This window comes from Coregonus clupeaformis, chromosome 22 (genome assembly GCF_020615455.1).
Source record: "Coregonus clupeaformis isolate EN_2021a chromosome 22, ASM2061545v1, whole genome shotgun sequence".
NCBI lineage: Eukaryota > Metazoa > Chordata > Actinopteri > Salmoniformes > Salmonidae > Coregonus > Coregonus clupeaformis.
The window spans coordinates 4,103,973-4,131,675 of NC_059213.1; the positions used below are offsets into that span (position 1 = coordinate 4,103,973).

Here is a 27,703-nt window from a genome sequence, read left to right on the forward strand (position 1 = left end):
CACTCTGCAAATGGCCTGTGGGACACTTCACCTGCTCTTGGTGAAAGCATAAATCTATTCTGCTGGAAGCCGAGTTAGATGGTAGGGACACCCAGGGTTAGGGATGGTGTTGTCCTCAGATGAGTCCTCAAATCTCTTGGCCACTGGACGACTCCTACACTAGCTTTGTTTTACCTTATCTTATGATGGGCCTATAGGCGTTCAAACTGTGGTTGTGGATTTTAAATTGCATACACTAAGGGGTCAAATAGAGGGGGGACCGGGGTGTGGTGGGATGGTAGACCTAACTATTTTACAATTAATTTGTGTTAATTATTAGATGTTGATCCACCATTGACGAGAAGCACTCCTCAAAACCCTCTGAACAATTCACGACAGAGTACTGTAGGGAAATACATTTATTATGTCACACAGAAAAAAGTGAGGATTACATCTTGACATTGGAAATCCCATCATTCAATCACTTTTGTATATTCATTGGCAACCAAACGATTCATTTTTTACTGTTTATAACAACCAGTATTTATGGGATCTACAAGCAATTCAGAAATCAACTCCGGCCCAAACCTGTCATTAAATTAACATTAAATACTGCATTTTAGTGGTGCGAGGTTGGCCGTCACATCTGTGCTTTTCTGGGAGGGACGGGGGGGAGTAGCAGCATGCTCAATCTCGTTTGTGTCAGGATTCAGCTCAAGTTTCATGAGGAGATGGACAAACAAATAACAGGATGTGCTCAGAGGTGTTAAGATTCCTTCACCTCCACACCCAACCCTCATGGAGGGGAAGGGTGGGGAGCTAAAGCATGCTGGGAATCTCAGTCTTCTCCAGACAGTAGAGCACCTTGCTGAAACTACAGAGGGACGTATGACTGGTGTGGGCTGGCCCAGTCAGAGATACTAAAGCAGAAAATTAGCATATTTGATAGGTGGAGAGAACTTCTTTAGGGTGGGCTGCTGTGGCAGGAAGTGGTGTGCATGTTGGAGAAAGTGGTACTGCTACAACAGGAGAGTTCTGGAGCATGTGGATGAAGTGAACAACAAGGCTGTGCGGAGGAGACAGACACCCATGGGGGGCCTCGAGCTGGGGTGCAGGAAGCGTTTGGTGCTAAAGAGCTACACCCCCTGGTATCTACCATTCAGTCCTGCTGTCTGTCACCCCCCTCTCACTGGAAGGATGCATTCAGAGGGAGTCAACTGCAACAGTTCCATTTTAAATTTTGTTCCGTATCACAATCATCATAATTAATATTTTAGCTTACATCTAGAAAGTCTATTCAGTTATATCCCCCCCACTCTCCGGCTGTGTTTTTACTTATTTTTAAAGGAGGGTGGCTGCACAGGGTCTGTCTGTGCGGGGACCGCAACGACCGCTCAGACACCGAGCGTTGACCGTAGAGGGACCGTAACGTGACTGCCATAAAGAGTTCTAGTTCTCCTTCTTGCCCTCCATTTTGCCATAAGTAGAGCCGGTTTTGTTCACCTCAGATACACTGATCAGGCGGCGCACTGCTATGGAGGCTGTGGAGAGAGCAGACAGATTGGTCAATAATAGTAGAAAGAAAGCAGAAGACAAAAAACAGACATATAATACAAATTAACAAAGTGCAGATACAGGAGTAGGCAATCACATATACTATACAGGGCTCAACACTGCAACCAAAACACTCACATTTGCGACCTTCAATTCAGTCATCATGCGCTGTTTGAATTAAAATTTCTAAAGGCTTTCCCAAAAAACTTTCCCAATTAAATGTTGACTGCAAAGTAGGCCTACCTGGCAGAATATGATTTATATAAATCGCTGGGCATTTGTTTAGCAAACTCTGCCATCACATGTAGCCAATAATGAATTTATTTGCAAATTATGGTGGAAAATAAGTATTTGGTCACCTACAAACAAGCAAGATTTCTGGCTCTCACAGACCTGTAACTTCTTCTTTAAGAGGCTCCTCTGTCCTCCACTCGTTACCTGTATTAATGGCACCTGTTTGAACTTGTTATCAGTATAAAAGACACCTGTCCACAACCTCAAACAGTCACACTCCAAACTCCACTATGGCCAAGACCAAAGAGCTGTCAAAGGACACCAGAAAAAAAATTGTAGACCTGCACCAGGCTGGGAAGACTGAATCTGCAATAGGTAAGCAGCTTGGTTTGAATAAATCAACTGTGGGAGCAATTATTAGGAAATGGAAGACATACAAGACCACTGATAATCTCCCTCGATCTGGGGCTCCACGCAAGATCTCACCCCGTGGGGTCAAAATGATCACAAGAACGGTGAGCAAAAATCCCAGAACCACACGGGGGGACCTAGTGAATGACCTGCAGAGAGCTGGGACCAAAGTAACAAAGCCTACCATCAGTAACACACTACGCCGCCAGGGACTCAAATCCTGCAGTGCCAGACGTGTCCCCCTGCTTAAGCCAGTACATGTCCAGGCCTGTCTGAAGTTTGCTAGAGTGCATTTGGATGATCCAGAAGAGGATAGGGAGAATGTCATATGGTCAGATGAAACCAAAATATAACTTTTTGGTAAAAACTCAACTCATCGTGTTTGGAGGACAAAGAATGCTGAGTTGCATCCAAAGAACACCATACCTACTGTGAAGCATGGGGGTGGAAACATCATGCTTTGGGGGTATTTTCCGGAAAGGGACCAGGACGACTGATCCGTGTAAAGGAAAGGAAAGAATGAATGGGGCCATGTATCGTGAGATTTTGAGTGAAAACCTCCTTCCATCAGCAAGGGCATTGAAGATGAAACGTGGCTGGGTCTTTCAGCATGACAATGATCCCAAACACACCGCCCGGGCAACGAAGGAGTGGCTTCGTAAGAAGCATTTCAAGGTCCTGGAGTGGCCTAGCCAGTCTCCAGATCTCAACCCCATAGAAAATCTTTGGAGGGAGTTGAAAGTCTGTGTTGCCCAGCGACAGCCCCAAAACATCATTGCTCTAGAGGAGATCTGCATGGAGGAATGGGCCAAAATACCAGCAACAGTGTGAAAACCTTGTGAAGACTTACAGAAAACGTTTGACCTGTGTCATTGCCAACAAAGGGTATATAACAAAAGTATTGAGAAACACTTATTTTCCACCATAATTTGCAAATAAATTCATTAAAAATCCTACAATGTGATTTTCTGGATTTTTTTTCTCATTTTGTCTCATAGTTGACGTGTACCTATGATGAAAATTACAGGCCTCTCATCTTTTTAAGTGGGAGAACATGCACAATTGGTGGCTGACTAAATACATTCCCCCCCCCCCCACTGTATACAGTGCATTCGGAAAGTATTCAGACCCTTACAGCCTTATTCTAAAATTGATAAAATAGTTTTTTCCCCCCTACACACAATACCCCATAATGACAATGAAAAAACAGGTTTAAATTTAGTTTTGCAAAAGAAACCTGAAATATCACATTTACATAAGTATTCAGACCCTTTACTCAGTACTTTGTTGAAGCACCTTTGGCAGCGATTATAGCCTTGAGTCTTCTTGGGTATGACGCTACAAGCTTGGCACACCTGTATTTGGGGAGTTTCTCCCATTCTTCTCTGCAGATCCTCTCAAGCTCTGTCAAGTTGGATGGGGAGCGTCGCTGCACAGTTATTTACAGGTCTCTCGAGAGATGTTCGATCGGGTTCAAGTCCGGGTTCTGGCTGGGCCACTCAAGGACATTGAGACTTTTCCCGAAGCCACTCATGCGTCATCTTGACTGCGTGCTTAGGGTCATTGTCCTGTTGGAAGGTGAACCTTCGCCCCAGTCTGAGGTCCTGAGCACTCTGGAGCAGGTTTTCATCAAGGATCTCTCTGTACTTTGCTCCGTTCATCTTTCCCTCGATCCTGACTAGTCTCCCAGTCCCTGCCGCTGAAAACATTCCCACAGCATGATGCTGCCACCACCATGCTTCACCGCAGGGATGATATTGGCCTGTGGGACCTTATATAGACAGGTGTGTGCCTTTCCAAATCATGTCCAATCAATTGAATTTACCACAGGTGGACTCCAATCAAGTTGTAGAAACATCTCAAGGATGATCAATGGAAACAGGATGCACCGGAGCTCAACTTCAAGTCTCATAGGGTCTGAATACTTATGTAAATAAGGTATTTCTGTTTTTAATACATGTGCAAACACTTCTAAACCTATTTTCGTGTGTAGATTGGAGGGAAAAAAACGATTTAATCAATTTTAGAATAAGGCTGTAACATAAAGTGGAAAAAGTGAAGGGGTCTGAATACTTTCCGAATGCACTGCATTTCCATTCATTTTTTAAACTCGTATCAGTCTACCTTCAGACGAGTCTTGTGAGGCTTGTGGGAATCCTAGATGTTTGTGTTCGTGAGAGTCTTATCCTTCCATAGAGGGGTCATATTAGTTTGTACCTCAAACCGTTCCGACACTACAAACGTTTTCATGAGAAGACCGATTTTCAGGATGTCTCCTGGTCTGACAAACACAGCTGTAGCTCTGCCACCTTCCACCGCAAATGCGGAAGGCCGAGATCGGCTGATGCGGTGGATTGAGCAGCCCCATGCAAAAACAACAGATATGCTGATTTTGATGGGGATTTTTTTCATGCTAATTTGATTTCCGCGGGGCGCGGACATCATTTTAAAGATGGCTAGTCATTATCAGCCTTGTTCTGTATGGTCATTAATCGGCGCACAGTGGCTGAAAAAATTGTTGCGACCAAATCTTGTGCTGGTGCCATCAACTGAAAAAGTTGGTAGCACCAGTCCCACCAGTGGAAAAAGGAAGTCTACTTTATAAAACTATACATTTAGAGCGGATTAAGCCTAGTCCTGGACTAAACCGCATGCTTAATGGAGAATCTCTATTTAAATAGCTTTTTAGTCTAGGACTAGGTTTATTCTGTGTTCGGGAAACCACCCAATAATGAGTCAAAATGAGATGATATGGTATAGGCAGGTCCTAACAACATAAGGCACTTGGAAAAAGCAGTAGGTTTAGCGCAGGCTAAATGGGTGGCATCCGCACCGATGATGCAGAAGATCAAGAAGCCGACGATGAGGAGGGGAGAGCCGCTGACAAACACCCCGCAGGCGAAGTTGAGGAGGGGGGTGAGAAGCAATGTGGCCCAGAAGAGGAAGTTGAGCAGCGTCCACAGCCGACGGGGGGGCTTGATGGTGGGACCGGGGAAACTGCCCTCCTTCTCGTAGTGCTCCTGCAGTGCATCCTACAGAGAGAAAAGGAAAGAAAGAGAGAATGTTGTCAATATTATATTAGTGGAGAGAGTCATTGACTTGGAAAGTTGAGTTCCCAGTACCTTCCGCTGGTAGAGCTCGTGAAGCCAGGTTGCACACTCCTTCTCGTCCTCTGGGATTTCCTCCACTGGGTACCGCCTATACAGGAAGGAGAGGAACTGTCAGTTCAGTACAATGCTACTAAAGGGCAGCAAGTCACTGTATTGGTGATACAGTAAGTCACCAGTGCACTGCCTTTGTTTGTGGGAGAGAGACAGGCGCCACCTACTTGATATTCATATCTGCCATGTACTTCTTTCCACTGACGATTCCCAGCAGCGTTGGGACCTTCTTGTCTCTGAAATTTAGTGTCACGTCGTACACAGCAGATACTGAGAAAGGAAAGAGTTCGATAATGAGTGTGCTGCAAATGTGTGTGTGAAGGTGCTTGTGTGTGTGTGTGTCCTACCTGTGCCCTTGAGACAGCTCAGTGTTGTGGTGAAGCCTTTGGTTCTGGGCAGCAGATGGTATTTGAGTTTTGGTAGACCTTTACTCTCTGCTACCTCCATACTGATCTCATGCTTCTTCGGTGTGAAACGGGTGCCTTCACAGTACAAGAGGAACTGAAGAAAGATGGAGAGAGAGAGAGAGACAAGTCAACACACACGCACTGTTGCTGTCTTTGGAGGTGACCCTGTTGTCTTTGGAGCGGTAAACACAACACACTTAAGCTCATGACCTTGTAATCCCTACGTGTCCCAGTGGAAACTACAGAAGGTAGGAACGCCAACAGAGGTGAACTACCTCAGACACACCCTGATGTGCCTTTCTGGCAACACTGTCTGCAGTAACAAATACACATGCACAAACAACACACACACAGAATCTCAGTTGTATTTATTTGATTCCTCCCCTCAGACCCTCTCTTCCCTTGCATTTTCCCCCCATGAGAGTTTGTCAGATTACTGGCTTAAATTGTGTGCACGTACCCACCGACAACTCTGGGGCGTGTCCACTCAGTGGAAAACATTATGCAACGGTAAACAGAAATGTGCGTTTCTTATTGGATACGTCCAGGTGGTCCCTCCCTGTTTCAGTCCGTTTTTCATCTGTTTGATGCCTAATGAAGACGACCCAGGGTACAAATCCATACAGAGACGTGCGGACGGTCAGAGGGAGAGGGGCAAAGGTCATTGTGTTGTCTGTTTGTCGTCCTACTCACCCACATAAACTCAGGGTAATCCTTTAGCTGTGTCAGGCCTTTGAACACGGTGTCTCTGTCCTCCTCCCACTTCCTCTTACAGAAGACGATCTCCAGGAAGTACCAGGTCCAGCCAATCAGAGGCACCTTCAGCAGTTCATACTTGGCCAAGACCTTTGAAGCCTGAGAGAAGACAAGACGAAACGAGATCATTCAGCCAACCTACCAAACATAATATTTTCATAAACAGTAATTATAGGCAGCCTTCACTCATTCCCTCTCTCTATCTCTCACACACACACAGGTACTCACTCCAAGCACGCCGTAGCGTTCACACATGGTCCAGCCGCAGAGGAAGTCGATCTCGTAGTTGTGGTTGAGGATGATGATGACATGCTCCTTGCCAAACTTGTCCACCGTGGCCTGGTCTGTGAATATGGTGCATTCTGTGCCCGACCACCACTCCAGCAGCATTACCAGCTCTATAGGACAGCGAGGGCCAGCAGAGTTAAGACAACGAACCAGTGTCAACTCCGTTACAATGAACCACCCAGTCACATCAAACTGGTGTCAATTCCATTTCAATACAGTCAATTCTTAAGAGTAAACTAACATTTCAATTCAATTTTTTCTTACAATTTTTTGTTGTTGTTGAGTTTACTTCATGAATTGAAATTAAATTGACCCCAAACCTTTTACACACAGTCACAACGACCCAGTCACAACGAACCGTTGCAATGAACTACACTACACCATTCTCAATTCCGACACAAACTTTGAACCTGTAAAAATCACTTCAGTGTAAACTCAGTCAACAACAGTTTGTTTAGCTCTCAAGTTAAGTGCCTATGCTAGCAAACAAGCTATCGTCTTCCTAATGAAAATAATACCCTGTGGGTGTAGCCAATAAGGAGGCTCAATGAATCGGCTTCCTTTGGTACAGGCTTTGCGACCACTACACACACAAAGATACTCACTCCATGAACGCCGTAGCGTTCTCACATGGTCCAGCCGCAGAGCACTATCTGCGCATCAACCAGTCAATCCCAAGTCTGCTCATGATTATCAAGCACACTATCAACGATTAACCAAATTATTTTTATGTTTTCTGATTATTAAACAACAAATTGACCGAAGTTGGTTCAATTACTTGAATTCCAATTAGTTCGTTTTATTTGTGAGCTCAAAGTGCGTTTCTCTAGAGAAATCCTATCAAGCATGAGAGACATCAAATCAAGAACGAACTGTGGGATGCTGTAGGGCGTTGTAGTTTTCAATAGACAAATATTCAACCTAGTTTGTGGTAATGAACTACAACGACCAGAATCCATTGTGCCTGTTGTTCACTGGCAACTCTGCACACAGACCGCATGAGAGAGGAATGTACACAACACAGCAACGAGAGGGATAGAGGGGAACACCAAAACCAGTACACCATGTGGGTGGAGTTTGCACTGCATTTAAGACTGGTTTGTTTTGGGACAACAGACAGAATGTGCAGCTCTGAGCCTATCCCCCCTCACACACAAACAAATACAACACATGACTCAAGACTTCGAGTGTGACTCACGGCTCCAGAGGGAGTAGGAGAGGCGGGTGTTGATCTTTCTGTAGAGCTGCCTGTCGATGGGCCATAGGACGCAGGTGCACAGCTGGATGAAGTTGATGATGAGGCCGCTGACCACAAACACAAAGCCAACCAGCAGCTGCAGGATGAACAGGCTCTTGATGTACGCTATCAGCCCCATGGCCAGGGCTGTCTGGGGGCTAGCAGGACTATCCACACACTACGGCCAACCTGGGGAAGAACACCATAAAGAAACAATGCATTTTCATTTAATTCAGTGGAAAATACCACCAGGTAGCACCGGTTCTCCATATGACGTTGATAAATAGTGCATTGTGGGTAGTTCCGAAGATATCCAAAATAAGTTAAAAATATATATACACTACCAGTCAAAAGTTTGGACACACCTACTCATTCAAGGGTTTTTCTTTATTTTTACTATTTTTTACATTGTAGAATAATAGTGAAGACATCACAACTATTAAATAACACATATTGAATCATGTAATAACCAAAAAAGTGTTAAACAAATCAAAATATATTTTATATTAGAGATTATTCAAATAGCCACCCTTTGCCTTGATGACAGCTTTGCACACTCTTGGCATTCTCTCAACCAGCTTCATGAGGTAGTCACCTGGAATGCATTTGAATTAACAGTTGTGCCTTCTTAAAAGTTAATTTGTGGAATTTATTTCCATCTTAATGCGTTTGAGCCAATCAGTTGTGTTGTGACAAGGTAGTGGGGGTATACAGAAGATAGACATTTTTGGTAAAAGACCAAGTCCATATTATGGCAAGAACAGCTCAAATAAGCAAAGAGAAATGACAGTCAATACGGAAAATGTCAAGAACTTTGAAAGTTTCTTCAAATGCAGTCGCAAAAACCATCAAGCGCTATGATGAAACTGGCTCTCATGAGGACCGCCACAGGAATGGAAGACCCAGAGTTACCTCTGCTGCAGAGGATAAATTCATTAGAGTTACCAGCCTCAGAAATTGCAGCCCAAATAAATGCTTCACAAAGTTCAAGTCACAGACATCTCAACATCAACTGTGCAGAGGGGACTGTGCGAATCAGGCCTTCATGGTCGAATTGCTGCAAAGAAACCACTACTAAAGGACACCAATAAGAAGAAAAGACCTGCTTGGGCCAAGAAACACGAGCAATGGACATTAGACCATTGGTTGAGAGAATGCCAAGAGTGTGCTGCAAAGCTGTCATCAAGGCAAAGGGTGGCTATTTGAAGATTCTCAAATATAACATAGATTCTGATTTGTTTAACACTTTTTTGGTTACTACATGATTCCATATGTGTTATTTCATAGTTTTGATGTCTTCACTATTATCCTACAATGTAGAAAATAGTAAAAATAAAGAAAAACCCTTGAATGAGTAGGTGTGTCTAAACTTTTGACTGGTACTGTATATTAAAAAAAACATAACTATGTTTGTAGTTATAGGTAACCAGATCGGGACTACAACTAAGTTACTAAGTATTTGACCACACTGTTGTTACTTTGGTGAGTAAAAACTTCCTACCCTTTAAAGAAGGATGTTTATGAATATGAGTAGGGCAAGGAGTTTCCCCTGACCAACTGACCTGACCAGGAAAAGGTCCTTATTGGCTATGACCCAGAGTTTTCCTAGTCAGGTCACATGGTCAGGGAAAACTCCTGACCCCTTTTATGAGGCTGGGTTAATAGTGGAAGCGTGATAATTTTCAGAAATTCCAGTGCAACTTACCACGGTGGGTTCCCTTCACAAGCCCCGTTTGCACGGCCCGTCAGCCAACACCACAGACCTGAGGGACAGAGAGGAACATCATTACAAACTATTCACAATCAGTTTAAAGACGGGATGATCTGAACAATCAGCTATTTCCCAAAAAAGTATCTAACTTGCACCAAATGGCCAAAATTGTGACATGACAGCAACAATAAAAATAAAAAAAGACTGCAAACAAAATACAACTGAATAATTCAGAAATCTGTGATAAGAAAATACCTTGAAAGAGCAGGTTGATTCTGAGGAGTTCAGCAGACAGGCTGAGAAGTCTCTGTGATTTATTTCCATTTATATTTCCCCAATGTAAAATAGGAAACTATCAGGCTAAAAACACAGCTTGCCCATAAAAATAAACTCCCTTTCACCCAAATGGCATTGCACATAACCTCTCTCTCACTCTTACTGATATGTACACGTCTGCATACCACCCCCCCCCCACACACACACACACTCACACCCTTTCACCTAGTTGGAACAAGTCCAGCAACTAATTTACTCACTCCCTTTCTCACTCTCTTTTTCACACACACAGACACCCACACCAGGTGTCCAACTCCTAAACTAGCCCCATTCAGTGTTGCCAACTTTTTTTTCCCTCGACGTCACAGCACAAACTTGCCTTGCTGCGGTCCCCAACTTAGTGTTTTCGCTCCCCTCTCCCGCCGCACACCCGCTCCCCTTGCTTCTATGCCTATCAATCAATCAGTTATATTTTATAAAGCTCTTTTTACATCAGCAGTTGTCACAAAGTGCTAACTGTTTGTGCGCTGTTGCTGTGACTTCTGTTGCAGATAGCTACTCCCAGAATTGAGTGGGAAAAGTCGCCAAATGCTATCAAAACCCCTTGGTGGCAAAACTCTCCAAGGCAGCCTGATAAGTCACTGAATTTGTTGCTAGGCTCTTAACAATAACAGTCTCTGGAGGGGTTTCAAAACTCGCTAATTATAGCGACAAAGTCTCTAAATTGGCCCCATTCAAGCTCTCTGGGATACTGGTGTGTCATCTTTGCTAACTCTAGATCCCACACACCCCCAAACAGCAGGCCTGCACCACTCCCCTCCCTCCCACATATTACTATCATTAGTAATACTACAGAATTAGTCATACTGTATCCACTACAGACTATTTCACCTACTGTGCCCCCTTCCTATTTCCAATCTCAATAATATAGGCTACTTTACAAAGCTATACCGAACCCATCATAAAACACTGCAAACTACACAGTGGCCTAATAACGGAATGAGCATTAAGTCAAAGTCACACTGTTTTTGTCAAATCACATCCTAGAAACAAAGAGTCAAATCAATGGCTGTGTGTGTACTACAGGCCAGCTGTACCAACTCCACAGGAGGTCCCACCCACAGAGTGTGGACCTGAGTGACCTCAAGCATCCAAACAGAGGTCCACCCTATGGTCCCTCAGTACCCACTGAACCAGTTTCAATCAGAATTGGCACCAATGCTTATTGTTATAATGTAGAACATGCTGAGTATTTCAGCATCTACACAAATGTGAGGGTATATATGGAACCTACTGAATTATGTTTAATCACTATGACCTTGAGTCAATATTCCAGCAGCCCAAATGGCATTTTCTGAGATAAAAAACAACAACATGTATCTCAGCATCTACTCAAGTAATTTGAACATATAGGGCTGAGGGAACATAGGGCTGTGGGAACTGAGGGAACACAGGGCTGAGAGAACATAGACTTCGTCCCTCTGAAACACACACTCACTCTCACCATCCTGTGTGTGTGTGTAACAGAGTTGGATTCATAACCTCACTACTTTGCGTGGGTGGAGACATTTCAAGCTATCGAACTGCTAGCTTTTCTATAGTTTGCTAAGAGCTGTCAAGCGGGCAGAAGTGGTGCTGTGACCCGGATCTGCAGTTGCGCTCTGCTCAACGACTGGGGTCACTGTGGAGTGAGTTTAGAGGTGTGAGTGTAAACGAGTTGGATTCGTAACCTCATTCCCCAGCTTGAAACGTCTCAACCTGTGCTATCGAACTGCTAGCTTTTCAACAGCGTAGTCAACAGCGTAGTCAAGCGTGGGTCACTTGTGTTTGAGAAGCAGAGGATCCGAGATCAAGGTCAGTAAGGACTTGTGAGGAAGGAAGCTATACTGTTAAGCAAGCACAGTGACGCGTGTTACATGTGCATATTTCTCTGTGGGCTGACTATGATTTCCCAATACACTTTCTCAATACTTCAAGGTTCTGTTCTAACTTCACTGGCCTGAGGAGTTGTGATGGATGCCATAAAGCCAAGGCATAACAGGGTGTGGTGTAGGTCTGTAGGACCCATGTTTTAAATGGCCCATTAAATGAAGGCGGTTTACATTTACATTTACATTTTAGTCATTTAGCAGACGCTCTTATCCAGAGCGACTTACAGTTAGTGAATACATGTATTTATTTATTTTTATACTGCCCCCCGTGGGAATCGAACCCACAACCCTGGCGTTGCAAACGCCATGCTCTATCAACTGAGCTACATCCCTGCCGGCCATTCCTTCCCCTACCCTGGACGACGCTGGGCCAATTGTGCGCCGCCCATGAGTCTCCCGGTCGAGGCCGGCTGCGACAGAGCCTTTCCTGCAGATAGCACTGAAGAGGGCCAGAAAACAACTTTATCCGATGCTCAAGAATCAAGGAGTCATTTACATCAGCTTGCAATGCCTTGGACTGCTTCCTTCACCAAACAACCATGGCAGTCAAATGTCAAAACTGTAGCCGGCAATATCAACTCTGCAAACAGTCTAATAATACAAACAGTTGCTACAGTGCGTCTGGCATCTACAAGCAGATAATAGCATGCACGCTTAAACTACCGGTATAGCCTATCTATTTCACTACAGTAGGTGCATCAGTTCACAGTCAAACAGGTGATTCTGAGTTTAACACGGTATTACTAGTGAGATAAAAAATGTCTCCATCATCTTAGCGATGTCAATATTCATAAAATAACATCCCATTCACACCAAGGAGCAGAAATACCACTAACCTTGTTTGGAAGAGAGAGCAAGCAGTTCTGTCAAAGTGTGAAGCCCTAGCTTTGCCCACAGTCAGGAACAGAGTGAGAATTACAAATAGTGGGAAAGAGAGCGCGAGAAACACCAGAGCTCCTCAGTAAACATGAGTGAACTTTGGAGTCTTGCCTAAGAGACTAGTGACATCTCACATGGCCGTCCATTAGCAGAGTGGGAAACTTGTCCCCACACAGAGATAAAGGGAGAGAGAGACAAAAGAAAAGAGAGGGAGGGGGAGAGAGGGAGACGCTCTCCCAGCCTGCCTGCCAAAGCGTTGCCTGGTGGAGCGAGTGTGTTTGGGGGGAGGGGGAGGGGGAGGAGTGTCTGCAATCACCTGATCCCCTCAGACGAATGGCTGGCCGTCAATACTGGGCCAACGAACAGAGGTTAAAAAAGTTCAGCCATAATTTTCCCCAGGTATAAGGGGGATGAGGGAGACAGTGCTATGGGAATAGTGCTTGTATAGGCTGCTTGTCTATCGGTTTGAAACCAAATAGTGTCAATGTGTTATTTTATGATTTACTCAAACAAACATTTCCTAAGAAGTCCACTGTTTCTCAACTAGGGGGCCTCAGACAGCTTTCAGGAGATAAAGCTAAAACATTTAAAAATAACAGCAGTAAGGCTAAAACATCTCACATTTAGTATGTATGTAGGCATTAACACATTGTGAAATGTCATTTTTATAAGTGTCTTAACTTGATTTCTGATGTAGGGGTCCCCAGATTTTTAAAAAAGTGTTTCAGTGGGTCTTGAAACAGAAAAGATTTCCAACCCCTGGCCTAGCCTACAAGGCAGGCAAAGGATGTACACTACCGTTCAAAAGTTTGGGGTCACTTAGAAATGTCCTTGTTTTCGAAAGAAAAAATATTTTTTGTCCAATAAAATAACATCAAATTGATCAGAAATACAGTGTAGACATTGTTAATGTTGTAAATGGCTATTGTAGCTGGAAACGGCAGATTTTGTTTCTGGCCATTTTGAGCCTGTAATCGAACCCACAATTGCTGATTTTGATTTTAGTCATTTAGCAGACGCTCTTATCCAGAGCGACTTACAGGAGCAATTAGGGTTAAGTGCCTTGCTCAAGCACATCGACAGATTTTTCACCTAGTCGGCTCGGGGATTAGAACCAGCGACCTTTCGGTTACTGGCACAACGCTCTTAACCACTAAGCTACCTGCCGCTCCAGATACACAACTAGTCTCAAGAAAGCCCGTTTTATTGCTTCTTTAATCAGCACAACAGTTTTCAGCTGTGCTAACATAATTGCAAAAGGGTTTTCTAATGATCAATTAGCGTTTTAAAATGATAAACTTGGATTAGCAAACACAACGTGCCATTGGAACACAGGAATGATGGTTGCTGATAATGGGCCTCTGTACGCCGAAGGTCAGCATCCCGGAGTCGCCTCTTCACTGTTGACGTTGAGACTGGTGTTTTGCGGGTACTATTTAATGAAGCTGCCAGTTGAGGACCTGTGAGGTGTCTGTTTCTCAAACTAGACATTCTAATGTATTTGTCCTCTTGCTCAGTTGTGCACCGGGGCCTCCCACTCCTCTTTCTATTCTGGTTAGAGCCAGTTTGCGCTGTTCTGTGAAGGGGGGAGTAGTACACAGCGTTGTAAGAGATCTTCAGTTTCTTGGCAATTTCTCGCATGGAATAGCCTTCATTTTTCTCAGAACATGAATAGACTGACGAGTTTCAGAAGAAAGTTATTTGTTTCTGGCCATTTTGAGGCTGTAATCGAACCCACAATTGCTGATGCTCCAGATACTCAACTAGTCTCAAGAAAGCCAGTTTTATTGCTTCTTTAATCAGCACAACAGTTTTCAGCTGTGCTAACATAATTGCAAAAGGGTTTTCTAATGATCAATTAGCCTTTTAAAATGATAAACTTGGATTAGCAAACACAACGTGCCATTGGAACACAGGACTGATGGTTGCTGATAATGGGCCTCTGAACGCCTATGTAGATATTCCATTAAAAAAAATCAGCCGTTTCCAGCTACAATAGCCATTTACAACATGAACAATGTCTACACTGTATTTCTGATCAATTTGATGTTATTTTAATAAACAAAAAAATGGCTTTTCTTTGGAAAACAAGGACATTTCTAAGTGACCCCAAACTTTTGAACGGTAGTGTAAATTGCCATTGTGTATCTACGAGGTTAAAGCCATTTAGCAGGCTACCAAGTATGCAAGGATACACACACACAAGGCCTGACTGGACGTGGGACGTGGCAGAGATTAGCAATAGCCACTCAGGGCTAAACTGATTAACAGGGAAAAACAGCCTGGCCTCCAAAACAGGCTAACTTGGCCAAGATGTTCAGCAGCAGAAGGTCCCGAGCCACTCCTGAACAAATAACAAGACAAACAACTCAGTCAATTAAGTGCATCAGAGCCAACAACCAACCAAGCCCAGTCTACACACTCTCAAAACCAGTGTCAGGTAGTACAAGAGATTTTAGATTATAGTTTGTGGTTCCACACAGCCTCAAGCAGTTGGAGTCAACAAACGGGCTCACTGTGGAACCAGAACCAGTCATGTCTATAAAGTTGTTTTAAGTTCTGACGCGGTTCTCGACTGCTCCCTCAACAGGACTTACCAGTAGGTGTAGTAGGCGATCGACAGCACCACCAGTGCCCCACACAGCCCTGTAAAGAGCATCACGGCCCCCTGGTTCAGCATCTTCGCCCCCCTCCTTGATTACCTTCCCCCCAGGAAAAAAAAAGAATAGTAGAAAAAAAGAGATGGAAATCTCTGAACCGTTTTAAGAGGAGGACAAGGGGGGTGTCAGTGTCCACGGTGCCTGAGACTCATGCTAATGTTAATCCCCATAGGAGACAAGATAAATTATGATGATGACAGCATGAACACTAAGTCCCAAGGAAAAGAGGAGGATGAGGAGGGTGCGTCCATCGGCGCAACAGGAGACGGTCCTCAAGAAAGCAACTCAGGTGAGAAACGAAAGAGGAGCTAGTCGGCGACTGGCTTCACACCAGATCGCCGCGAGACAAGAAGAACAACCAAGACACACTGGAATAAATGTGTCAAAACAGACGGAACACAGAAGGAGCCTCTCCTTTGTACAGTGAGGAGAAGGAGAGATGTAGGACAACAAAACTCTAATCCGGTCCAGATTAGCACTGATTAGCGCTCTTGCAGCAGCACCCTGGATAAGTCACCTCTCATTTCCATCCATCTGTATGGGGGTTGGGTGGAGAAGCTCAGCTGCTGTGCCTTTGCAAAGATAAAGAAATTGCTACAGATAACGTTTTTTTTACGCAAACTGAACGATTTTAATGTCGACCGCCATTTCTTACAAATGTTCTATAAATCTGTCCTGCAGAGTGTGCTGTCCTTTGGTCTGATATGCGTGTTTGGAAACATGCAAGTGCAAAACCAAGTCAAGCTTCAGCGCTTGATTAAGACGGCGGGAAGGATAATTGGTATAGATCAAGAATCAGCCACCAACCTGTACACAAAGCTCATCCTCCTAAAACTTGATAGCATTTTACAGGACAGTACTAATCCCCTTCACTCAGAATGCAGTCACAGCAGCAGCCGGACAAGGGGAAAGAGACTTCTTCAAAAGAAAATCAAAACAGATAGATATGGGGACTCTTTTATTCCAACTACCATTAGGCTGTTTAATAGATAGTCTGTTGGTCCCTCGAGTACGCAGCATATTGCACTTTCACTTTAAATGTATAGCTATAGCACTTTCAATGAATTATATTGTATCGTCTTTTTAAGCACATTACCAAATGAATTTCCCCCTGGTGGGATAATAAAGTTGATCTGAATAAGTAAATGCCACAGGCAGTGACTAAGTCCAATTAATATCCAAGACAACATCATTTCACAGTTCCACATTACATTTCTTCCACTATAAGTGACATTTTACCCTTCTCTGCCCATCCAAGAGCAAACATGGCTTCTAAAAATCTCTGGCATTCCAAGCAGTGGGGAAGAGGGTGGGTTTCAAACATGTGTTGAATGCTGTGAAGTGTGGAAAAACAATATCACTATGCATCCTGATAGAATGTATACTGACAATGATATTCCAAACAAACACGTGTTAGTCAACTCCTCTTTAAAGGAACAAGGTCTATATATTGATTTGACCCACTGGCACGAATAACAAGGTTAACTCATCTGAATTTATTATGGCAACATGCAAATCTGCAGACTCATGAAAACATCTATGCAACCAGACAATGTGAGAGATTATGTATAAAGGCTTCAAATTGGAAGTACGCCTAGTGTGAGATTGAGACGTTTTATGAGATTAGTATGGAATGCTGTTTGGGTCTTTGCGTGTCAAAAAAGATATGTCAAATAACACTATTTGACACATAAAATAAGCTTGTTGACCAATCTGGACCTGAATATGACTGCACGTTACATAATAATTTAACACGTTCATCATTTTTTAAACGTAGTTATTACACATTGATTACACCATCACTTGTAATAATATAATAATATAATAATATAATTTGTATTTCATATGTCACAGCGATTCACCGATACGTGCTATGATGCTGGTAAAGTTGCCTCGTTTCAGTAGGTATAGTTAGCTTGCTAACCATCTAGATAGGTGTTATCTTAAATACCCCTAATTTATAAGACAGTTTTCGTATTTGGTTGATGATGGTCGGACCCGGTCCGGTCAAGCCACACTAGCGAGATTAAGCTAGCTCGCTGCTTCTAATGTTAGTTTGGGGCTAAAGGGCTAGGTAGCTGGCTAGCTTGTTTAGTTCGTTAGCTAGCTAGCTAGTTATTTTCATGAACTGAATTTCGATTTCAATAGGAGAACAACAAGTGGTTCCTAGCTAATGCTTAGTCACATGGATTCCTAAATCATTGCTAAGAATATTGAAAATGATTGCAGTTTCTGGTCATTTTTTCAGGCTGTTTGTATTGGTGCTAGCTAAGTACCAAGCTAAAGCTAGCTAGCTACCCCAGAAGTTACTAATAACATCTGTATCAAATACATTTGTGAGTGACTTTGTCATACTGCAAACCGAAGTCAACGTAGTAGGGAGACAGCATACCTCCAGTTTCCAAACAGTTATCAATGTTGACAAAATGCTTGACTAGCTAGGATGCATCAGGTGAAACTGTTTGGGATGTGGCTGGCTGGCAGGCAGAAGCAGCAGGATCACCATCCTTTCTCCCCTGCCTCTGGGATGGTTGCATGCCGGGGAGAATGTTGGACAACCTAGCTAACATTTGTGATCCTGCTCGTTTTTATCTGATTTTATTTAAAATGCTCACACAGACGTTTTCCCATTCGGCTTAACAAATAATGGCTCATTACCAACGCAGTATTGTAAACACATTGTGGCTGGTGTGTGTGCTTTTTTGCAGACCTATTATTATGTATTTTTATACAGCTTTGACAATGCTACTGACCGTAGTGGTGGCGCTTGGCTTAGTTGCGCATGCAAATTCAGCGCACACAACATTTTATAATAGAATTTGTCTATTTGACGCATCAAATTAAAAGCTTATTTGATGCATCTTCTTTTTTGACACACAAAGACCCAAACTGCATTCCATAAATAGGTGTTGAAGGTTGAGGAGTTTGGGGCAGGCAATGTGCCATATGGTCCGTTTTTTTAACTGAAATGGTAGACAGCCAAGGCACTGACAACCCCCATCTGGTTTTCAATGTAATTGTTCTTTGGGGGATGTAAGAAGCTCAATGGTCATTTTGAGTTATGAATTTATTGTGTTTAATAAAAAAATATTTAGGTTAGTACTTTCCGGGGGTGATTCTCTAAACTCTTCAGATACTAACTAGCTAGCTAGCTATCTTCAATTAACAAAAGCTAAACCGGGTAGTTTGAGTCCTGAATGCTGATTGGCTGAAACAGCATTCCAGCGGTGTGTACAGTGGGGGAAAAAAGTATTTAGTGAGCCACCAATTGTGCAAGTTCTCCCACTTAAAAAGATGAGAGAGGCCTGTAATTTTCATCATAGGTACACGTCAACTATGACAGACGAAATGAGGAAAAAAAATCCAGAAAATCACATTGTAGGATTTTTTATGAATTTATTTGCAAATTATGGTGGAAAATAAGTATTTGGTCAATAACAAAAGTTTCTCAATACTTTGTTATATACCCTTTGTTGGCAATGACACAGGTCAAACGTTTTCTGTAAGTCTTCACAAGGTTTTCACACACTGTTGCTGGTATTTTGGACCATTCCTCCATGCAGATCTCCTCTAGAGCAGTGATGTTTTGGGGCTGTCGCTGGGCAACACAGACTTTCAACTCCCTCCAAAGATTTTCTATGGGGTTGAGATCTGGAGACTGGCTAGGCCACTCCAGGACCTTGAAATGCTTCTTACGAAGCCACTCCTTCGTTGCCCGGGCGGTGTGTTTGGGATCATTGTCATGCTGAAAGACCCAGCCACGTTTCATCTTCAATGCCCTTGCTGATGGAAGAGGTTTTCACTCAAAATCTCACGATACATGGCCCCATTCATTCTTTCATTTACACGGATCAGTCGTCCTGGTCCCTTTGCAGAAAAACAGCCCCAAAGCATGATGTTTCCACCCCCATGCTTCACAGTAGGTATGGTGTTATTTGGATGCAACTCAGCATTCTTTGTCCTCCAAACACGACGAGTTGAGTTTTTACCAAAAAGTTAGAGGTTGTGGACAGGTGTATTTTATACTGATAACAAGTTCAAACAGGTGCCATTAATACAGGTAACGAGTGGAGGACAGAGGAGCCTCTTAAAGAAGAAGTTACAGGTCTGTGAGAGCCAGAAATCTTTCTTGTTTGTAGGTGACCAAATACTTATTTTCCACCATAATTTGCAAATAAATGCATTAAAAATCCTACAATGTGATTTTCTGGAATTTTTTTCCTCAATTTGTCAAATTACAGGCCCCTCTCATCTTTTTACGTGGGAGAACTTGCACAATTGGTGGCTGACTAAATACTTTTTTCCCCCACTGTATATCAGACAATATACCATGGGTATGACGCAAACCTACTTGTTTACAGTTATATTTATGTTGATGACCGGCTTATAATAGCAATAAGGAACCTCGGGGGTTTGTGGTATATGGCCAATATACCACGGCTAAGGGCTGTTCTTAGCCACGATGTAACGCGCAACCCCTGAGGTGCCTTATTGCTATTATACTGAACAAAAATATGGGACCAACACTTTACATGTTGCGTTTATATTTTTGTTCAGTGTATAAACTGGTTACCAAAACAATTAGAACAGTAAAAAAGTAATTTTGCGTCATACCCGTGATATAGTCTGATATACCACAGCTTTCAGCCAATCAGCACCCAAACTTTTTTGGGTCAACATGCTAGCTAGCAGTAGCCACAGCAGCCATTATGGAATGGCACATTGTGTGGTTTTCACTAGTTACCACATCCACAGAGTCAAACTTGCCTATATATTAACAATTCATGAAAACAAAAATGTGCTTTTTGGTTTAATTTAAGGTTAAGGTTAGGCATAAGGTTAGCAGTGTGGTTAGGGTTAGCTTTAAAATCAGATTTTAAGAAGAGAAATGGTAGAAATAGGCAGGGTTTATGACTGTGTAGCTGTGGTAACTAGTGACGACCACATCGTGTTCAAAAACAAAGGAGCTGATTGGCTGACACTGCCATTCCAAAATTGCTGCGGTGGCTACTACTAGCTAGCATGAGGACGTAAAGGGCTGTTTTCCTGGAAAACAAGCAGTATTTTAATCTTATCGATGGAACATTGTGGTATACATCTGGCCCTTCATTGGACACTGTGTTAACAAACCTCCAAACGAGCTTCAATGCCATACAACACTCCTTCAGTAGCCTCCAACTGCTCTTAAACACTAGTAAAACTAAATGCATGCTCTTCAATCGAACGCTGCTGGCACCTGCCCACCCGACTAGAATCACTACTCTCGACGGGTCTGACCTAGAGTATGTGGATAACTACAAATACCTAGGTGTCTGGTTAGACTGTAAACTCTCCTTCCAGACTCACATTAAGAATCTCCAATCCAAAGTTAAATCTAGAATCGACTTCCTATTTCGCAACAAAGCCTCTTTCACTCATGCTGCCAAACATGCCCTCGTAAAACTGACTATCCTACCGATCCTTGACTTTGGCGATGTCATTTACAAAATAGCCTCCAACACTCTACTCAGCAAATTGGATGTAGTCTATCACAGTGCCATCCGTTTTGTCTCCAAAGCCCCATACACTACCCACCACTGTGACCTGTACGCTCTTATTGGCTGGTCCTCACTACATATTCGTCGCCAAACCCACTGGCTCCAGGCCATCTATAAATCACTTCTAGGCAAATCCCGCCTTATCTTAGCTCATTGGTCACCATAGCAACACCCACCCGTAGTATGCGCTCCAGCAGGTATATCTCACTGGTCATCCCCAAAGCCAACACCTCCTTTGGCCGCCATTCCTTCCAGTTCTCTGCTGCCAATGACTGGAACAAATTGCAAAAATCTCTGAAGCTGGAGACACTTATCTCCCTCACTAACTTTAAGCATCAGTTGTCAGAGCACCTTACCGATCACTGCACCTGTACACAGCCCATCTGAAATTAGCCCACCCAACTACCTCATCCCCATATTGTTATTTATTTTGCTCATTTGCATCCCAGTATCTCTATTTGCACATCATCTCTTGCACATCTATCATTCCAGTGTTAATACTAATTGTAATTATTTTGCACTATAGCCTATTTATTGCCTTACCTCCATAACTTGCTACATTTGCACACACTGTATATATATTTTCTGTTGTATTTATGACTTTATGTTTTGTTTACCCCATATGTAACTCTGTGTTGTTGTTTTTATCGCACTGCTTTGCTTTATCTTGGCCAGGTCGCAGTTGTAAATGAGAACTTGTTCTCAACTGGCTTACCTGGTTAAATAAAGGTGAAAATTAATAAATAAATAAAAATAAATAAAGGTAAAACCTGGAGTACAGAGGCATATCCCATCCCTGCATTGAGGTATGTGTCTTAATGTAACCAGGATCGCATTCCGACCCCAGTGCAGCTCAGTGTAAACAAGCGTAATGGTCGGTATCTTCTGGCAAGCTACTGTGCATGACCTGGATGGTGGTTGACTAGTAGGCGGCATTCTGCCTTCTCCCTACAGTTTTCAGCCGTTGGCTTCGCCCACCACTCTCGTGTGAACTACAATCTGTGTTTTAACGTTTAGAAACGTCCATAATCATCGCTTGCGATACTGCTTTCGAAACACATGGCCCTTATCTTTCATCAGCAAGAAAGAATCCTTCAAATAAAAAATATACACTTACTGTAGCAGTTTTGCACAGATCCATACAGCTGCGAGTGCCTCCATCCGACAAAACTACACTTCTGCTACACTTCCAGAGTTACGCTTACACACAGGTGTTCGGAGCATGCTAGATAGCTTAGCACAGGTGGTCACCTCTTGTCTTCCATCTGTTTTCCATAAACAAGCGCTGTAACATGGAGATATGGCCGTGAGGGAACACTAACTCTATCAACGTTTGTATTACATTTACATTGACGTCATTTAGCAGACGCTCTTATCCAGAGCGACAATTTAACCTTTTTGAAAATGATTTCTCGCTGATATGAAAGATAAGGTCATTATGCTTCCGGAACCATAGCAAAAGTGATCCGTGTTAATGTTCAGATTGAACGTTGGGGCTCTTAAGGAATCTTCTGTAGGGGGAGTTTTGTTGACTCTTATGTGTAATGTAATGGAACTGAGAGTCATGATCAAAGGCTAGTGGTTGACTGACATTAGCTGGTCTAATTCATTCACACATGGGATAGGATTATAAACATAAATACTTGCTGGTTAATTCCAAATGCATATTTAAACTGACTTTAGTTAGCTAAATAGTTAGTTAGCTAACAGTCCAATTTCCATGTGAATGACAGCTATAACTGAAACTCACAGCTAGCTAGCTAGGCTAACTTCTGCTAGCTATCTAGTTTCTCGCTAACGTTAACTCGAACTTGGTCATAACCAGAGTATGTGAGTGGAGTTGAGCCTATTATTTCAATTATTTCAAAGCTATAGCCTACAAATAAATAAATTGTGAAGCATTTGCTGGCAGGAACATTAAGCGCTCAGCATTTAAAACAACATTTCGTTGTATTAAATCATTAGTCTATAAATTGTGCATATAGACTGTGAATTACTTAAAATGTAATAAAAATGTCTTATTAGGCTCAGTCTAAAAAGTCTGTGGCTTCAGACTCATGAGATGGTGCCTGGAGAGCAGGCCATCAGCGGAGAACACCCTCTTGGCGCTTACAGAGCCACTGGGGACGCTAAACACCCTTTGGGCCACTCCTGCCAGGTTGGGCAAGGATGCAGAGTTGTTTTTGTATGTTTTTCTATAGGTAGGCCTAAAGGTTTTTAGGCTAAATAACCCAATAAAACGCTCCTTGAAAGAGGTAATATGTCAGCCCTATTGTATAGATAATAGACCAAAATGAACGAAACTTTTAAGATGTATGATTTTTTGTTTATGAATACTTTGCTACAATGACAGTTAGCTACCCACCTCGTTCCTTTCTGTTAGCACGTGCAGGTAGTACACCATCATGCTTTCGGGATATGTGTGTTTTCAGATTCCACAATGATTCTATAGTTGTGGACTAGGGCTGACCCCATTTAGTCGACTGGTCGATTGTTTGGTCGATAGGCTGGTGGTCGACCAAGATTTCTTTAGTCAAGCAGTAGCAAAAAAAACATTATGGTGTACAGTGCATTCGGAAAGTATTCAGACCCCTTGACTTTTTCCACATTGTTACGTTACAGCCTTATTCTAAAATGTATTAAATACTTTTTTTTCCTCATCACTCTACACACAATACCCCATAATGACAAAGAGAAAACAGGTTTTTAAACATTTGTGCTAATTTATTTTAAAAAAATTACAAAAACAGAAATACCTTATTTACGTAAGTATTCAGACCCTTTGCTATGAGACTCGAAATTGAGCTCACGTGCGTCCTGTTTCCATTGACCATCCTTGAGATGTTTCCACAACTTGATTGGAGTCCACCTATGGTAAATTCAATTGATTGGACATGATTTGGAAAGGCACACACCTGTCTATATAACGTCCCACAGTTGACAGTGCATGTCAGAGTAAAAAACAAGCCATGAGGTCAAAGGAATTATCCGTAGAGCTCAGAGACAGGATTGTGTCGAGGCACAGACCTGGGGAAGGGTACTGAAACATTTCTGCAGCATTGAAGGTCCCCAAGAACACAGTGGCCTCCATCATTCTTAAATAGAAGAAGTTTGGAACCACCGAGACTCTTCCTAGAGCTGGCCTCCCGGACAAACTGAGCAATCGGGGGAGAAGGGCCTTGGTCAGGGAGGTGACCAAGAACCCGATGGTCACTCTGACAGAGCTCCAGATTTCCTCTATGGAGATGGAGAACCTTCCAGATGGATAACCATCTCTGCAGCACTCCACCAATCAGGCCTTTATGGTAGAGTGGCCAGACGGAAGCCACTCCTCAGTAAAAGGCATATGACAGCCCGCTTGGAGTTTGCTAAACGGCATCTAAAGGACTCTCAGACCATGAGAAACAAGATTCTCTGATCTGATGAAACCAAGATTGAACTCTTTGGCCTGAATGCCAAGCGTCACGTCTGGAGGAAACCTGGCACTATCCCTATGATGAAGCATGGTGGTGGCAGCATCATACTGTGGGGATGTTTTTCAGCAGCAGGGACTGGGAGACTAGTCAGGATCGAGGCAAAGATGAATGGAGCAAAGTACAGAGAGATCCTTGATGAAAACCTACTCCAGAGCACTCAGGACTTCAGACTGGGGCGAAGGTTCACCTTGCAACAGGACAACGACACTAAGCACACAGCCAAGACAACGCAGCTTCGGGACAAGTCTCTGAATGTCCTTGAGTGGTCCAGCCAGAGCCCGGACTTGAACCCGATCGAACATCTCTGGAGAGACCTGAAAATAGCTGTGCAGCCTGACAGAGCTCAAGAGGATCTTGAGAGGATCTGCAGAGAAGAATGAGTGAAACTCCACAAATACAGGTGTGCCAAGCTTGTAGCGTCATACCCAAGAAGACTTGAGGCTGTAATCACTGATATAGGTACTTCAACAAAGTACTGAGTAAAGGGTCTGAATACTTATGTAAATGTGACTTAAGTTTTTTTTTATTTGTAATACATTTGCAAACATTTCTAAAAACCTGTTTTTGCTTTGTCATTATAGGGTATTGTGTGTAGATTGATGAGGGGGAAAAAACAATTTAATCCCTTTTAGAATAAGGCTGTAACGTATCAAAATGTGGAAAAAGTCAAGGGGTCTGAATACTTTCCAATGCACTGTACAAGACACCTGTCGGATTTGCACCTGTCTGAGTGGACTAATCCATTGTGGAGGCCGTGGGGATTGAACAGTCCATCACTAAGACATGTGCTACTGAAATTGTATATGGCTGTGTTAGGTAAGAACAATGGTGCAACACTAATAAAAATAATATTATTTTATAACCAATGCGCTTTCTCCCGCGTTGGATAACGGTCGCTGTCCACGGTTCTGAAACATCAGTGTGCTGTTGAATTGGCGCCTTTTCCTAGACCATGTTGCTATGTGCATAATAGCAAAGTTAACCAGCATATTGGTGTTCAGAACAATGCGGCGGAGGCAGCGGCGGAGTTAGGAGACGAGAACTGTCTTGTGCAAAACGTCACGCCAGGGTAAGCCTACACAAAACACAGCCCTTATTTTAAGTGTTTCTAAAATCCCCTATGGGATAAATGAATGGTGGAAAAATGATTGGAACCATTTCCTGTTTGACCGCTAGGTTTTATGGGTATTATGACTAATACTGTAGTACTCTATAGCAGCACACAAGTAGCCTACAAATGCATGATGGGCAGGAATGCCCTGACTGCCTCAATCACACCGACAGAGTTATTGCGCAAAATGGTACGCACTATCATCTGGATATGTGTGCAACATTCTGCTTCTGCTACTATTTCCATCAAGCCATCTACACATACAGTTTGATGCATATGTTCAATAAATCCCACCTATGCACCACACAGAACGTACTGCAACTGCCTCTGCAATACTGCAAGGCAAACGCAGCGTTCCATTGGAAATGAATGTCCTTCTGGTGTACCAAAATGCAAAAACACGGTCAGTGTGATCAAGGCGTGAGCTCGTGAAGAGAGCGCTACTGGAGAAGGCCGAAGCTCCAGCTTTTGGGAAACTCGTTCCGCGCTCCAGTCAAATTGGGCACGCTCCGCTCACATACTCTGGTCATAACTCCCAACCCACGAAGGCATGTCTGTGCCAAAGTCCAGACTACTCTGCAGTGATACGTTACATTAGGTGGCATGTTAGATGGCTACTGCTGCAGTGGTTTTACCTATCCAGTTAGCCAGGGGTGTATTCATTACGGAAACCGTTTACCGTTTAAGAACCAAAAGGAAACAAACTCAACAAACTGAACGAAACGAGGAGGGACCTACCTGAATTTGTCCAATAGAAACTCTGGTTTACGTTTTCCGTCTGAGTAAACGTTTCGCAACAGAATCGACGTAAAGATTATTTACACCCCTGCTAACTTGAATAGCATTTTAGCTAGCTAACGTTACCTGATTTCTGGATCCCGACGACGAGTAAAATTACCAAACAGGTCCAATACGTTGGTTTTCAACTCAACACTGAAACAACATTGGTGTCTTTGTACCCCAGCGCCATAGACGCATATATTGTTCAATATAAAGGTTTTTCTTTGAGCTAACTAACTTCTAGCTAGCTACATCCTTCTGTGAAATATGCAACTTCCTGTCTATCCAACCACAAACTCTGTCCCCCTGGAAACAATGCATAACAACGAAGATTATCTATTATATTGACAAGATAGTCGAGTGACAGCTTTAACAATGGAAATACATGTCCTCAAAGATGTAAGGCAGGCGGGAGGAGGCGATATCAGGTGGGGCCATTCTAGCCAATGAGAGGCCAGATACGAGTGTGCGCAACAGTCACAACTCCGATATAAAGCCTTTTGTTTTTGCCGAAATGCTACGTGCGTCCAATTATATCAGTGCATTCGTAACAACCTAACCATTACCAAACCTCTATTCGATCAAATAAGCCTCACGTAGCAAATTCATTGTTTTTTTTGTTGACCTCTTTGGCAGAGAGTAAATCCTCTCGCTTTGCCTCTTCCTGTCTGATAACAAGCCAGCATTCCCATTATTTACATTTACATTTACGTCATTTAGCAGACACTCTTATCCAGAGCGACTTACAAATTGGTGCATTCACCTTATAGCCAGTGGGATAACCACTTTACAATGTTTTTTTTTATAAAATAAAAATTTTTTGGGGGGGGGTGGGTTGGGGTAAGGGGGGGTAGAAGGATTACTTTATCCTATCCCAGGTATTCCTTAAAGAGGTGGGGTTTCAAATGTCTCCGGAAGGTGGTGAGTGACTCCGCTGTCCTGGCGTCGTGAGGGAGCTTGTTCCACCATTGGGGTGCCAGAGCAGCGAACAGTTTTGACTGGGCTGAGCGGGAACTATGCTTCCGCAGAGGTAGGGGAGCCAGCAGGCCAGAGGTGGATGAACGCAATGCCCTCGTTTGGGTGTAGGGACTGATCAGAGCCTGAAGGTACGGAGGTGCCGTTCCCCTCACAGCTCCGTAGGCAAGCACCATGGTCTTGTGGCAGATGCGAGCTTCAACTGGAAGCCAGTGGAGTGTGCGGAGGAGCGGGGTGACATGAGAGAACTTGGGAAGGTTGAACACCAGACGGGCTGCAGCATTCTGGATGAGTTGTAGGGGTTTAATGGCACAGGCAGGGAGCCCAGCCAACAGCGAGT

General features: G+C 43.3%; 1 protein-coding gene and 1 long non-coding RNA gene across 5 annotated transcripts in view; one reads left to right on the plus strand and one right to left on the minus strand.

Annotated features, from left to right (window-relative positions):
• The window catches only part of LOC121554135, a 59,975-nt gene that overhangs the window by 9,289 nt on the left and 22,983 nt on the right, over window positions 1-27,703 (plus strand). The gene's annotated exons all lie outside the window — the stretch shown is intronic.
• agpat3 (1-acylglycerol-3-phosphate O-acyltransferase 3) lies at window positions 384-26,681 on the minus strand. 4 transcript variants are annotated; one of them, XM_041867579.2, is made up of 10 exons: window positions 26,473-26,681; window positions 9,733-9,790; window positions 7,989-8,216; window positions 6,731-6,900; window positions 6,440-6,601; window positions 5,687-5,840; window positions 5,507-5,609; window positions 5,301-5,376; window positions 5,012-5,210; window positions 384-1,520 (listed from the first exon to the last, which is right to left on the minus strand). In XM_041867579.2, exons 3-10 carry the CDS (start codon window positions 8,164-8,166, stop codon window positions 1,429-1,431), a joined length of 1,134 nt encoding a protein of 377 aa, XP_041723513.1. In that variant the 5' UTR covers window positions 8,167-8,216; window positions 9,733-9,790; window positions 26,473-26,681; the 3' UTR covers window positions 384-1,428. The 4 variants fall into 4 exon arrangements, with proteins under 4 accessions (XP_041723513.1, XP_041723514.1, XP_041723512.1 ...); XM_041867580.2 differs by lacking the exon at window positions 26,473-26,681 and adding an exon at window positions 15,422-15,946; XM_041867578.2 differs by lacking the exon at window positions 26,473-26,681 and adding an exon at window positions 12,782-13,072.

Bases quoted from the DNA above. Each gene is read 5' to 3' on its own strand.
- agpat3 (XM_041867579.2), bottom strand. From the start codon at position 8,166: ATGGGGCTGATAGCGTACATCAAGAGCCTGTTCATCCTGCAGCTGCTG. The intron at 5,377-5,506 runs GTAGGTGGCGCC...CTTCCTGTATAG, and splicing joins ATGGCAGATATGAATATCAA to GCGGTACCCAGTGGAGGAAA. The intron at 5,211-5,300 runs GTACTGGGAACT...TTCTCTCTGTAG, and splicing joins ACGAGCTCTACCAGCGGAAG to GATGCACTGCAGGAGCACTA.